This window comes from Chrysochloris asiatica, unplaced genomic scaffold (assembly GCF_000296735.1).
Source record: "Chrysochloris asiatica unplaced genomic scaffold, ChrAsi1.0 scaffold00378, whole genome shotgun sequence".
In the NCBI taxonomy this organism is placed as follows: domain Eukaryota; kingdom Metazoa; phylum Chordata; class Mammalia; order Afrosoricida; family Chrysochloridae; genus Chrysochloris; species Chrysochloris asiatica.
Genome location: NW_006408896.1, coordinates 1,301,427 through 1,315,311, shown reverse-complemented (window position 1 = coordinate 1,315,311; position 13,885 = coordinate 1,301,427). Strand labels below are relative to the sequence as shown.

At 55.2% G+C, this 13,885-nt stretch overlaps 1 protein-coding gene across 1 annotated transcript; it reads left to right on the top strand.

Moving 5' to 3' along the window:
• Nucleotides 1-1,033: 1,033 nt before the first annotated feature.
• On the top strand, nt 1,034-7,093 carry CRELD2 (cysteine-rich with EGF-like domains 2). The gene is made up of 10 exons (XM_006876398.1): nt 1,034-1,159; nt 1,307-1,389; nt 1,655-1,765; nt 2,031-2,122; nt 2,873-3,049; nt 3,194-3,289; nt 4,433-4,516; nt 5,520-5,618; nt 5,848-5,988; nt 7,044-7,093. Exons 1-10 carry the CDS (start codon nt 1,034-1,036, stop codon nt 7,091-7,093), a joined length of 1,059 nt encoding a protein of 352 aa, XP_006876460.1.
• The last annotated feature ends 6,792 nt before the right edge of the window (nt 7,094-13,885 follow it).

Here is a 13,885-nt window from a genome sequence, read left to right as displayed (position 1 = left end):
ATCAAAAATCCCAAATAGGGCGTAAAGTAAGAAAATAATCAAAAATCCCAAATAGGGCGTCAAGTAAGAAACTAATCAAAAATCCCAAATAGGGCGTCAAGTAAGAAAATAATCAAAAACATGGTGTCTGACACGACGGCCCTGCCCGCACAGGTCACAGCTCTCTCGAATCCCCGGAGGGTCTCCAGGTGCGGCGTTGTAGGACTAGCACCGGACTGCGAACCACAGGTCGGCGGTTCAAACCCACCAGCCGCTGCTCGGAAACCCCGTACAGGGGCGCTAGGAGTCGAACCGACTCGGCGGCTCCCACCACAGATCTCCTGAACGCACGTGGTTCCCCAACGTGGGGGCGGAAACGAGGAGGAAAAGGAGGGTCTCCCCTAGTCTCAAACCTGGGGCGCAGGCGAGAGCTCGGCCCCAGATCGTCACGCGTGGGCTCTCCGGGTGACACCGTGCACCACCGAGGCGATGCCGGAATGGGGTCTTCGCCGGCCCGACGAGCCCTAATTCCCGCCCGGAAGCATGCTAACCTGTCGCTCCGCTCCCTCACGGGCCCGCGGCGCCGTCCCTCAGAGAGCAGGCGCCTGAACAGCCCTCGACCGGAAGCCGGACGACGGAAACAGAGAAAGCAGAAGCGAAGCCCTTGCCCAAATCCAATATGGCCACTTGGAACCTCGGTCGCCGCCGCGGCGAGCGCGCATACCCTGCCCGGAGTAAAGATGCCCGCGGAGAAGGCGCACATCCGGGGGCGGGGCGCGAGGGGCGGGTCCGCATTTCTCCGCCCGCCGACCCACCCACTACCGGCAGGACGCTGACCCGGGGCCTTCCCATTGGCCGCTTCTCGTGGCGAATTCGGATTGGGCCACGTGAAGACGGGGCGGAAACCACAAACCAATCGTGGCGCGCGCCCGGGCAGCTGGGCGTGGCCTCGCCAATGCCGAGAAGTATCCCCGGGAACGGCTGGCGCGGCTGGAGCTGGTGGGCGGGCCGGGCCGGTGTCGCCGAGCTGCGCGTCTCGGAGTCCCGCAGCGCCATGCGCCCGCCGCCGCCCGCCGTGCTGGGCCTCTTGCTGCTGCTACTGTCGCTGCCAGCGCCCGAGGCTGCCAAGAAGCCGACGCCCTGCGCGCTTTGCCAGAGTCTGGTGGATAAGTTCAACCAGGTGGGCCGGGGTCACCCCATGGGGACCGGGGTTACCCCGAGTTGATGGGGGCTGGATCCTAGGGGGACAGGGTCTCCCCCAGAGTAGGATCTAAAGTCTGGGGATCCCTGGCGAGCCTCTCCAAGCTCCGCGGCCCTTACTCCGCAGGGCATGGTGGATACAGCGAAGAAGAACTTTGGCGGTGGGAACACGGCCTGGGAAGAGAAATCACTGTCCAAGTATGAGTTCAGGTGGGCACCTGGTCCGCACAGCTCCTGCGCTGCGTCACCCTAGAGTCTGCTTGGAGCGGGTGTCCTGACCTGATAGCTGTCAGTTGCCGTAAACGGCCCACAGCTGTGGGCCACAAGCACGCCAACGCCCCCCATGCACGCTCCAGTGAGCCTTACAGATGTGGCCTCCCAATCTTGTCCTCTTCCTGGCTCGGCAGCTGGGGCCCCCTCTGTGAGGATGGGAGGTGCTGATCCACCGGGCCGTCCCCACGACCCTGTATTTCAGTGAGATTCGCCTGATGGAGATCCTCGAGGGCTTGTGTGATAGCAGTGACTTCGAGTGCAACCGGATGCTGGAGGAGCAGGAGAGCCACCTGGAGGATTGGTGGTTGCAGCTGTGAGTGCTGGACGGGGCCTCCTCCGGACACAGCTCAGCCCCAGTAGCTCTCTGCTCAGGGCAGTTCCTGGGGACTTCAGTCCCGACTGGGAGTTGGCTGCCCAGGTGACCCGGGTGGGTGACCGAAGGTCACAACGCTCAGCTCTTTTGACCCTGAAGACCCACTTTATGGACGGCACCACACGGGCCGGGTCCTAGATGCCCTAGAGTGTGTTTCCCTGGGAGCGTGTCGGGGTGTGCTGAAGTCTGTTCTCCGGTACCATAGGAAGCAGCAGTTCCCGGACCTGTTTGAGTGGTTCTGCGTGAGTACGCTGAAGCTCTGCTGCTCTCCTGGGACGTATGGGCCCAACTGTCTGGGTACGCTCCTCCTCGGACTCTCAGGGCCCCGTGAGACATGGGTGATGAAGGTACAGGGAGGGGCCAGACTTGGGAAGACCGTGCCACCGAGACACGAGCCGACAGCACAGACGAGACTTGCCCCATCTGTGACCAGCCCATGCCACCAGCGACACAGAGGCCGTGAGGTTGGGGGCGCTCACCTCTCACTTTGCTCTTTGGGTCACTGAGCTGAGCGTCCCACCTCGTTGTGCTATAAGTTCTAAGTCACAGACCTTCGGTGTCGTGTGAGCTCCTCCTAGGAGACTTGCTGAGAGCTGTCCCGAGCAGCAGTGACCATGCGCAGTGGGGAAGCAGCAGCGGGGTCTGTTAGGGAGCTGTGTGGAAGCCTTGGTCCACTTCTGGTCACTACAGTCAGTCACCCTGGTCCATCTAGACAAAGCGTACATTCAGAACCCCTGCCCCCATCATGTGCTGCCGTCCCCACCTCGTGATGGGCTGGACGCAGCAGGACAACTTCCCTCCCACACACCTGAAGTGAAATGGAAACTTCCTCACAGCCCATGTTCCAGGGAGGAAGTGTGTCTGGAAGTCTGGGGCCACCAGGGGTCACACCGTGGTGAAGCGGGGCACCCACGCCCATGACCCCATGCAGGTGACGGGACGGTGGGTCAGCGGACCTCAAGAGGCTTCGCGAAAGCTCGTGCAGCCTGTAGACCTACCCACTCAGGCTCTGGCTGGGTGAGGAAGCTGCTGTCTCTCTCTCCACAGCGTGCCCTGGTGGCACCCAGAGGCCCTGCAGTGGGAACGGTCACTGTAGTGGGGACGGCAGCCGGCAGGGGGATGGGTCCTGCAAGTGTCACATGGGCTACCATGGCGCGTTGTGCACCGACTGCCTGGATGGTTACTTCAGCGCCTTGCGGAACGACTCGCACAGCGTCTGCACAGGTGTGGGTGCTGAGGAGGGGCCGGGCCGCCTCGCTTGTGTCCCTGCTGTGGGACTGAGCGTGCTCCTCTGGGTTTTTCCCAACTCCTTAACCCATGGGGAGTACCTGCCTCGAGGGCCATCTGACAGCTGCGTCTCCCTTCCAGTCTGTCACGAGGCCTGCAAGACGTGCACAGGCCCTACCAGCCGGGACTGCACTGAGTGTGAGGTGGGCTGGGCCCGTGAGCAAGATGACTGCATCGGTGAGACCCCTCCCCACCCTGGGCCTGGCTGCCCTGTGCCCCAGCCAAGCTTGGAGCCTCAAGGTGCTGCCGGTGTGCGGTGGGTTGGCACTGTGGTAGTTGGTTCACTGTTGGCCCAGAGGGGAACAGCAGGTCAGGGAGAACACCTGCCGGCGTGTGGGCACAGACAGGGAAACTATGCCTCATGCCCCACATGCCTCATGCAGCGAGCATGTGGGAGGGCATGGGCACATTCAGGGTGCAGCTTTGCCTGGGTCTGGAGAGGCTGCTGGGAAGGAAAACCCAGAGTTTGTCTCCTGCAATGGGGGTAGCACCATCCCAGCCTTGGTCTCCACGCTCCGTCCCCTCTTCACCTGGCCCAGGGTGCCCAGGGCTCTCGGGGACAGGGCTGGGTTTGGGTCTCACATCTCAGCAGCTGTTGGCCTTAGGTGGGTCCCCGCCTGTCACATCTAAAGTGAGTGCTGTCAGTGTTCTGGGGACTCGGGGACCAAAGGCTGCTGGACACAGTTGGGGCCCCTGTGTCTGTGAAGCTGTCCGTTCACATTGTCACCTCACACAGACTCCATTTTCACGTCCACACTCCATCCTGCGACCTTCAACCCACACCCCCTGATTCCGTCCCTGCTCACCCCACACGCCTGTATTCTCTACCTCCCCACCTAGCACCCTTCACCATTTGTCCTGCCCCTCACTGTGCAGGGCTTCCAAGGGCGAAAGTTTAGGTCACTCAGGGTCCACCTCTTAGCCCTGCTCCGGGTTCTGAGGCACTTGTATTGGAGGCAGACTTTGTGGGTGGTTTGCAGAACTTTTGAAGGCCCAGACCCTTCTGTTCACTGAAATAGCTGGGGTATTGCAGCCTCGTCCCTGCTGTTTGCAGGCTGTCTGGGGGTGGACACGTCCTGAGGTGGGCTCCACTGGGAGTGGGGAGAGTGGGGGCTCAGCTGGCAGCTCGGACAGACTCCGCACCCTCAGAGTTCTGGCTCCCGATGCTAGTGGACTGTACACTGAAGGACAGGTGACCTGCCCAGGACCCTACTTGTCCCTTGTGGAAGGGAGTGAGGTATGGGCATGAGTGTCAGGTGGAGGTGCCAGCAGCGTGTCTTCAGAGGTGCCTGGGGGATTTCACTGCTCTGTCTCTTCCAGATGTAGATGAGTGTGCAGAGGACACGCAGCTGTGCGGCGAGAACCAATATTGCAAGAATGTCCCCAGCTCCTATCTGTGCGAAGGTGGGCCCCTAGTCCGGAGACTGGAGGGGTCCTCAGGGAAGGTGGCACGTACTCCCTGGGCCCTGCGGGTTTTCTGTTGTAAACACATACTTGTGTCCCACAAGCGTGGCTTTTATATGCACCCCCACTTGAGAGATTTAAGGTAGTAACACAAGTAACGGACACACGCTTCAGGGAACTTGGGAAGTTTAAATTGGCTGAAAAGCAGGATGGAATAACAGGCCCTCCGTGCCCCTGCCAGGAGCCGCAGCTCCACATGGGTGGCTGGTACCTACACGGGCTGAGTGTGACACCCTGGCCGGTTCCTGGTCACTAACCCCCTGGACAGCTGGGCCTCCCATCTCCCCACAGCGTGCCTGGCACCTGGCAGAGTCCGAGCTTTGCTGGGCAGGTGGATGTTTTAGTTACCAATTTGTCACAGTGATAACCCTTTGTAGTTTTGTAGCTAAGTCTAACCACGTGTTTTGTCGTTCTCTGTGGGTCAGCGTTCTTCAGGGCCAGCTGCCCCCAAGTGGTTTAATGAGTTTCACGTTTGTGCTGTTACTGTGGCAGTGAGGTCACAGGGGAAGCCTTGGGGAGACTTTGCCTTCAGCTGTTCTGAGTAAGCCTGTCAGCTGCTAACCAAAAAGTTGGCGATTTGAGAACACAGAGGTGCCTCGGCAGACAGGCCTTCCCAAAAGCCGATAAACACCCTGTGGAGGTCGGTGCTCGTCTGACATGCACAGGGTTGCCGGGCCTCAGAGTCCATTTGGATTGGTATTTTAGGGAGCAAGGCAACACCCCCAAGTTCTTCTGCCTCCCATTTGACAAGGTCAGCCTTTCCATTTTCACTCAGACCTGAGGACTTTGCGGAGGGCAGCTGTGGTTATGAAGTCACCAGCGGCCACGTAGGCACTGCACTGCAGGAGACGGATGCTGGCTGCAGATAAGCACCCACTCTTGCCTCGGGTCCTCGGACCTGGAGCGCGGCCTCACGTCTTTGTCTCTGCCCTCCTGTTTCTAGACTGTGACTCTACATGTGTGGGCTGTACAGACAAAGGCCCAGACAAGTGCATCGAATGTGTCCCGGGCTACGCCAAGGATGAGAGCGGCCAGTGCTCAGGTGGGTGGCACACGGCGGCAGGAACAAGAGCCCTGGGGAAGGGCCTCCCCAGGTCAGGGGCTCTCACAGCTTGTAGGCACAGCTGCCCAGGTGTCCCATTTGCATAGTTGCCATGTGTGAGGTCCCCCTCTGTCTTGACCTTTGGGTTTTTTGTGCAAGTGCATCAGTGGACATGTGGGTCCCATCACCTGTGATGACTCTTCTTGCCGCCCGGGTGTTTGTGTTGCAGACATAGATGAATGCTCACAGCCAGAAAAGCCATGTGCCCGGGAAAATGAGAATTGCTACAATACCCCAGGGAGCTTCGTCTGTGTGTGTCCCGACGGTTATGAGGAGACAGACGATGCCTGTGTGCTGACCGTGGGGGCCGGTAAGTGGGGAGGCCTCTGAGGGCACCTGGTCCTGGTCTATCTGCACAGCCAATTGGCGCAGGAATGCCAGGACTCAGAAGGGACACAGAGCAGCCCTGGGTGCAAGGGTTGGGGCTCCTAGAGGATGAATGCGTAACGCTCTGCACATATGGGATACCATCTAAACGAGACCCAGCCGCTCAGAACCCCCAGCAGGAGTGTGACTGGAAGTGGATTTGGAAATGAGCAGCTTGTACGCAAGTAAACCTTCAAAGAAACAATCTGAAAGATGAGAAAAGAACAAAAGCTGTCAACAGGAGTTTACGAAGGGCGTTTAAACCGTAAAAGCAGGTAGAAGTTACGGAAGCGGAAAGGGAAGTGACCGAAATGTCAAGCTCAGTGGATGGGCTAACGGGAGAGACAGGTGGAAACATCTGGGGATGTTGACAGAATGCTGCAGAAGGAGGAGGCTGGGAGAGAAGTGGACGTGGCCTGAGAAGGCCCCTGGGATCACCATGGAAGTTGTGAGTGGGAATGCCGAGTGGAGGAGGAGACAGCCGGCAGAGGTCTGTGTGGCCTCCACGTGTCCACCTCCCTCCTTTTAGTGAACGTGCCGCTGGGTCCTGCGTGTGGGCGCTTTTCTGACAGTTTGCCCTACACTTGGCATCTGCCCTGCTCAATGGGGCCTGGCGGAGGCCACGGGACAGTAACGTTGCTACTGCAGACAACATGGTGTCATAAAACACCCGAAGGGCCTCTGGGCTGCACAGAGGGTCTGCAAGCTCCTGCCTTTTGACTGGAAGACCCCACACAGTCAGCCATCACCGCCCAAGCGTCCTCTTGTGGACCATGAGCACCTTCCACCTGATAAGCTCCCAGTCAGTCCCCACGGCAGCTCCACTGGCCTGGGCACCTGATCAGCCCCTGAGGCCCTGTCCTCACTCTGAACGGGCATCTCGGGGGCAGCCCACTCAGAGTAGATGTCAGCCCATGCACTGGCCATTTGTCCCTTGGTCTGACCCCGGGGCCTTACTGTTGGGCTTGTACTCAATGACATATGTTTATTTTCTCATAGAAATGGACGAAAAAAAGCCAACACCGCCCCTACCCCATGAAGACTTATAATGTGATTCTACACCGGAAGACACCAGACCTACCCTTAAATTATTCAGACCCAAGCCTCCGTGAAACACGACCCCGGAGTTGGGGGAAGGCCTCCTGGGATGCCAACACCATGTGGCCCAGAGCTGTGACTGCCTCTTAGAGTCCTTTATTTTGATACTGTTCTTTATAATAAACTTGACCACTGGAGGTAGTCGGGATGGCGTGTGGCCGGTGCACCGAGAAGTACCCCTTACCTGCTGGAGTGGGCAGATAACTCCGCCCCATTTTGTGGACACCCCCCTCCCATCCAGCCAATGCTCTACCAGCTCTGGATGCCCCAGGTTGCATGGACACTCCTCTCCTAGTGGACACCTCCCCTCTTGTCCTGATGGATGTCCCTGTCTCAGTGGTACCCCCCTAGTCCGAGTAAGCATCCCCCACCCAAGTGGATGCCCCCCAGTCCTAATGAACATCCCACTGGTCTCAGTGGGTACTCCCCTCCCAGTCCTAACAGGGGTGCCCCTCTGGTTCTGGTGGACGCCCCCAGGCAGGTGGTATGTAAACAACAGTGTCCTGGGATTGTTTGGGGCCCATGTTCAGACACGGTGTCCAGTCCTGGGGGGCGTTACCCTCCATGGAGGTGGACCTGGCACCATGCATGGAGACTGAGAAGGAGGGCTTCACAGGTCAGTGAGGGGCTCAACTCGTAGACGCCTTTCCAAGTCTCATTGGCGTGGCTCCTGTGATAGAGAGGGACCCCTGAGATAGAAGGTCATGTTGGGGGCAGAGCTGGAAAATAAACTCCATCTCATACAAAAAGGGTGCCATATGGGACCCCCGTTAGCGCCCCTGACCCTGCTGGGTTAGACCCCACCTTCCAGGCACACCACCTGTGGTCACAATGTAGGTGGGCCTGGAGTGCCCCGCATGGGGCCTGCTCTGACCTTGCCTAGGCCTGCCTGTTCGTCCCCACAGCCTGGCTGCCCCAACCGTGGGGCTGGGATACGGCCCAGAGGTCGCCTGAAGGGACTTTGGGATTGGAGTTGGCTCAGCCTCACCAACTCCTGCCAGAAGTCGCCTTCAGTTGAATAGGGGCGGAGCCTCGCTCTCTAATCCAGACTTGGAAGAGTCAGGGGTGGGCCCACCATGGGCTGAGCTGGCCACCTGGAGACCATAGTATTCTGGGGATGAGCAGGGCAGAGCATGGACCCACCCCGAGCACACCTGTGTGCTCACGCACAGGTGCACTCGACCCTGGCCAGCTTCCCTGGGAGGACCCGACCGACCGTAGCTGCGTGTTGGAAGCGCTCCTCCCCGGCTCTGCCTGGAGCCCAGATCGGTGCTGCCAGCAGGCAGTCTCAGCGCCCAGCACCTGGCCAGGGACTTGGGGAGGGGAAGGTCCCTGGGCAACCACCCAGCCTTCACGGCACCCCTCACAGAGTAGGTCATGGGCGTGCCTTTCCACCCCATCAAAGGTCATTTCTGGAGGTCTCAGGCCACACCAGGGGAACACGCCGCCCCTACCCGGGACTTGGGGACTCTCCTTCCTCACCCTCAGTCTCGTCCTGGGGTGGTATGTACGATTGTCCGGAGGAGGCTGGACGCCTGGATCTATGTTGCTGCTCCTCCTCCCACCCCCACCCCGGAGATGACAAGATTGGGGTGACCAGTTTTCTAGTGTGTCCCCGGCTAGGTCCTGCCTCAGAGCTTTTACACTGACGTCCCACCCCCACCCCTTGCCCCATGTGAACCTCTTTGCTTCCTCCTTCCAGTGGGATGTCAGCTCACCTGATCCCTCAGGGGACCACCCTTTATCCATCCCCACTTCAGCGCCATTCTTTCTTCCCCTCGGGAGGGTTTAATTTCCCTAGTGCCCCTCTGCCTTGCTGGAAGTCAGAGAGGAACCCACTCCCGCCTTAGGCATCCTGCCCATAAACTGCTAGATAGGCCCAGATGAGGGGTCTGGGACCAAAGCCTGGTGCTTATGAGGGATGGGCAGGGTGGGAACTCCGGCCCCTGGAACCACGTGGGGTGCATGTGCTGAGAGGGGATTGCAATTGTGACGCTCCTGCAGGGGCTCTGAGGGACCTATGGGGGAAGGGGGTGATGTCTGGAGGCTACTCCGACTCTCCCCTGACCCTGACCCCCTTCCCCAGCGCCCCCAGGTTCCAGGCCCCAGAGTGGACACGGTGTGGCCAACAGGTGGCGCTGCAGGTCCACCGCTGGCCTGACCTTTCTCCCAAGGACACAAGCCTTGGTTCTAAAGGGGACCACTAGCTTCTATGGGGTGGAGTTGGGGACTGCTCTCCCAATGCCCAAGGGTTACCCCTCTAGGGTCCTGCGTAGTTTTGAACCGATGACCTTGAGATTAGCAGCCCAACTCTTAAGCACTATGCTACCAGGGGTCCTACATATTTCATCATAGTAATTAAAAAAAATGGCTCCCAACATTGTCAACTCCCCCTGCCAAACTGCTGTCTACTGAAGACCACCCCAGCTCACAGAAAGTCTGCTCCTGAGCAAAGGGTCCCCCATGATGGAGAGAGGGGTCTGTGGTACGCGACACTCACGTGCCACATTCCCAGGTGCTGTGGCCAACGGAGTGCCAACCAACTGAATCCCGTGGGGGTAGAACAGAAACCACTTGCAGGATGATGTGGACGCTGCAAATCAGAGATGCCCAGGCCCCGGGGGTTGGCGGTGGGGGCAACTGGCCTTTGCTGACTTGGGGTTATGTGGGGAGGGGAGGGCTGCGTTTGATCCCACTGAAGCACAAGATGGGCTGCTTTGCCGCCCGCCCCCCATACCCCAATGCTGAAATCTGACCAGGAGAGGGCGCAGGACCAAAGAAGGGAAAGGGCAGAGGACCGTTAGATCAGAGACAGACCAGACGAGGCTTTCTGCTCCCACAGGTCTGTCAGTCTGTCCTACTGTGGTGCCTTCATGTTGTGTGATGCTGTAACTGTGCCTCTGGTGTTTCAAATACCAGCAGGGTCACCCATGGTGGACAAGTTTCAGCTGGGCTTCCAGACGAAAAACAAACTAGGAAGGAAGAATAGCAGATTCGCTTCTGCGGGATTAGTCCCTGAAAACCATAAAATAACTGGAACGTTGTCAGATATATGGAAAATGAGCCCCCCACGATGGAAGACCCTCAAAGTACTATTAAAGAAGACGAGCTTCCTCAAAGTCGAGTCGACCTTAGTCACATGCATGGAGCAAAGCTCTAAGGACCTTCTCATCTGCTGATGGGACGCAACTCAAAAGTAGAAGAAACAGCTGCAAACATCCATTAATAATCAGAACAGGGAATGTACAAAGTGAGAATCTAGGAAAATAGGAAATCATCAAAAAATGAAATGGGGTAAAGAGAAGATGGCAGAGTAGGCAGACACATTACACGGATCATCTGCAACAAAGGTTGTTGTGAAGCGCTGTAGAGTCAGTTCTGACTCATAGTGACCCTGTGTAGGGTTTCCAAGGAGCAGCTGGTGGGTTTGAATCGCCAACCTAGTGTTAGCAGTCCAGTAATCCAGTGCTTATCCTACAGTGCCACAGCAGGACTTGAGAGACCAAATGGAGCAGACACATGAAAATCCTGGAACCCGGGACTTCAGGGGAATGTTCGAGAAGTGGACTGAGTGCTTTGGGGGGAGGAGAAATCCAACCAGAATGTTCCTTAGAAGAAGCCAGATGATGAGACTTCATGTCTCATGCTTTGGATATGTTATCAGGAGGGACCAGTCCCTGGAGAAGTGGAGGGATAGTGAAAGAAAAGGAAGACCCCCAATGCAATGGATTGGTACAGCGACATCGATAGCAGTGGGTTCCATGGCAGCCGTGGTTGTGAGGATGGTGCAGGGCGGGCCAGGGTTTCATGCTGCTGTGCACAGAGTCGCTGTGAGTTAGAAATGACTGGACAGTACCTACCAACAGCAACAATAAGACAATCAGAAGTACCTACCTGGTCTCCGTCTGGAGGTCACCAAGAGTGACCATGCTGGTATTTAAAATACCGGTGGTATAGCTTCCAGCGTCACAGCCACACGGACACACCACAGTTCAGGAACCAGATGAGTGGTGAGTGAGATTCCTACATCCAGGGAAAGATTGATAACAAGATACAGAGCTCTCCCAGGAGTCCTGGGCCCACAGACACTGAAAAGGCAAGACCCTTTCTCCAGAGCCAGAACTCCGAACTTGGACTGACAGCTTCCCAGACTGTGAGACTCCCGCTGTGGCGCTGTAAGATCAGCACTGGACTACAAACCACAAGGTCGATAGTTCAAACCCACCAGGTGCTCCTCAGAAACCCTATACAGGGTTGCTATGAGTCAGAACCGACTCGATGGCAGTTAACCACAACATATTGTCAGAAAGTGCGTGTCTGTTTGTTAAACGCGTCCACGAGTGCTATTTCTGTTATAGCAGCTCTGTTGTTATGTGCCGTGGAGTCGGTTCTGGCTCATAGCAACCCTGTACAGGGCTTCCAAGGCTGTAAACCTTTACGGGAGCAGAAAGCTTCACCTTTCTCCCTCGGAACGGCTGGTAGTTTCCAACTGCTGACCATGAGATTAGCAGCTTGATTCATAACCACTACACTACCAGAACTCCTTTTATAGCAGTACTAGAGAATGAAGTTAGAGACCACTTCAAGAAGCGAGTTGACACATAGAACACCAACAATCAAACACCAGGGGAGTTGTGGGATGACATCAAGAATATCATATACAACGGTAATCCTTTCCCAGGAGCTACTTACAAGCTTCCACCTGACTCCAACCAAGAGTTGAAGAGACAGCGAGCAGTATGCACAACACCTTCACCACGCACTTTCTATGACTCTGAAATTCGCAATTCCCAGGTCTACTTCTTCCCCTGCAGGTAGCCTAGAGATTGTGCCCAGCTCAAAATATAGAGAAACAGACCTGACTCCCAGTTAGAAGAGAAGTGGACGGGACCTTGGGAGATCGTGCTGACGACCCCACTGCTGTCAGACTCCTGGGTCTCAAGACCTGGACTCAGCACACCTGTCAAGTGAGGTCTTAGAGAACAATGGGCCAGCCATGAATTCCACCTCAGATCGCAACCTGTGATGAAGGCAGTGTTAATCTTCTCTATCCTGCTATGGAGTGGACATTCAGATGAAAATGTTTGAATATATTTAGCAAATCATGTAAAAAGTGTGTCTGATTTCTGTTTAAAGGGAGATTGTATGTCGAATAAACCTTTATCTTCTGCCTTACTGGGTTAGTACTTCTAGACCTCAGCCCCAGCAGGGTATGTGCCCTTCATATATAAAAAGAATGGAAGTAGAAAGAAAAAAAAAAAAAAGGTCATTTAAAAGATAGGAAAAAAAAGAAAATACCAAAGTAGATGTCAGAAGAGACGCTGAAACTTCCAAAATTCCAAAGAAGGTAACCATACTGGATGTGGAAATTATAGAACAATATCATTAATATGACATGCAAGTACAATTATGCTAAAGGTAATTCAAAAACATGGTTGCAATAGCACACTGCCAGGAGCCACCAGAAGGTCAAGCCAGAAGAGGACGTGGAACAAGGCATATCAGACGTCAGATGGATCTTGGCTGGAAGCAGAGAATACCAGAAAGATGTTTATCTGTGCTTTATTGACTATGCAAAGGCATTCGACTGTGTGGCTCATAGCAAAGTATGGATGACATTGTGATGAATGGGAATTCCAGAAGACTTAATTGTGCTCGCTCGTGCGGGATCTGTACAACAAGCAGTTGTTTTAACAGAACGAGAGGATACAGAAATTAGGAAAGGTGTGTTTGATCTTTTCTACATACTTATTCAATATACATGCTGAGTAAATAATCCAAGAAGCTGGACTGTATGAAGAAGAACATGACAGCAAGATTGGAAGAAGATTCCAAAGACCGAAAGACCAGAGGACACAACCTTGCTTACTGAAAGTGAAGAGGCACTTACTGATGGAGTTCAAAACTACAGTTCTAAGTACAGATTACAGCTCAATGTAAAGAAAACAAAAAATCTTAACAACTATACTAATAAACAGCATCATGATAAAAGGGAAAAGAGTGAAGGTGTCCAGGGTTTTGTTTTACTTGGATCCATTATCAAAACCCATGGATACCACAGTCAAGACATCAAGCAACCTACTGCATTGGGTAGGTCTACTGCAAAAGACCTCTTTAAAGTGTGAAAGGGCAAGGATGTCACTTTGAGGACTAAAGTGCTCCTGACCCAAGCCATGACGTTTTCAGTTAACATCATATGCATGCAAAAGCTGGACAATGAATAAGGAAGACCATAGAAGTAATGAGGAATTTGAATTGTAGTGTTGGTGAAGAATATTGAAATTAACATGGACTGCCAGAAGAACAAATATTTCTGTCTCGGAAGCCGTACAGCAGGGATGCTTCTTAAAAGTGAGAATGCCAGGACTTTGTCTCTTGTCAGGAAAGGATAGTTCCTGGAAAAGGACATCGTGCTTGATACAGTTGTTGTTGTTGTTAGGTGCCATTGAGTTGGTACCGACTTATAGCAACCTTTTATGCACAGCAGGACAAAATACTGCCCGATCCTGGGCCAACCTCACTACTGTTGCCACTCTTGAGTCCATTGATGCTGCCACTTGGCCAATACATCTTGTTGGGAGTCTTCCTCTTTTTCTCTGACCCTCCACCTTACCAAACATGATATCCTTCTCCAGCGACTGCTCCCTTCCGACAATATGTCCAAAGTGTGAGCGACGAAGTTTGGCCATCTTGGCCTCCAAAGAGCACTCTAACTGCACTTCTTCCAAAATGGATCTGTTGGT

What these genes read in the sequence shown, in the direction of transcription:
- CRELD2 (XM_006876398.1), top strand. Translation starts at nt 1,034, where the DNA reads ATGCGCCCGCCGCCGCCCGCCGTGCTGGGCCTCTTGCTGCTGCTACTG. An exon ending in CTCGCACAGCGTCTGCACAG is followed by an intron (nt 3,050 to 3,193) that starts GTGTGGGTGCTG and finishes TCTCCCTTCCAG; the next exon opens with TCTGTCACGAGGCCTGCAAG. An exon ending in TGTGCTGACCGTGGGGGCCG is followed by an intron (nt 5,989 to 7,043) that starts GTAAGTGGGGAG and finishes ATTTTCTCATAG; the next exon opens with AAATGGACGAAAAAAAGCCA.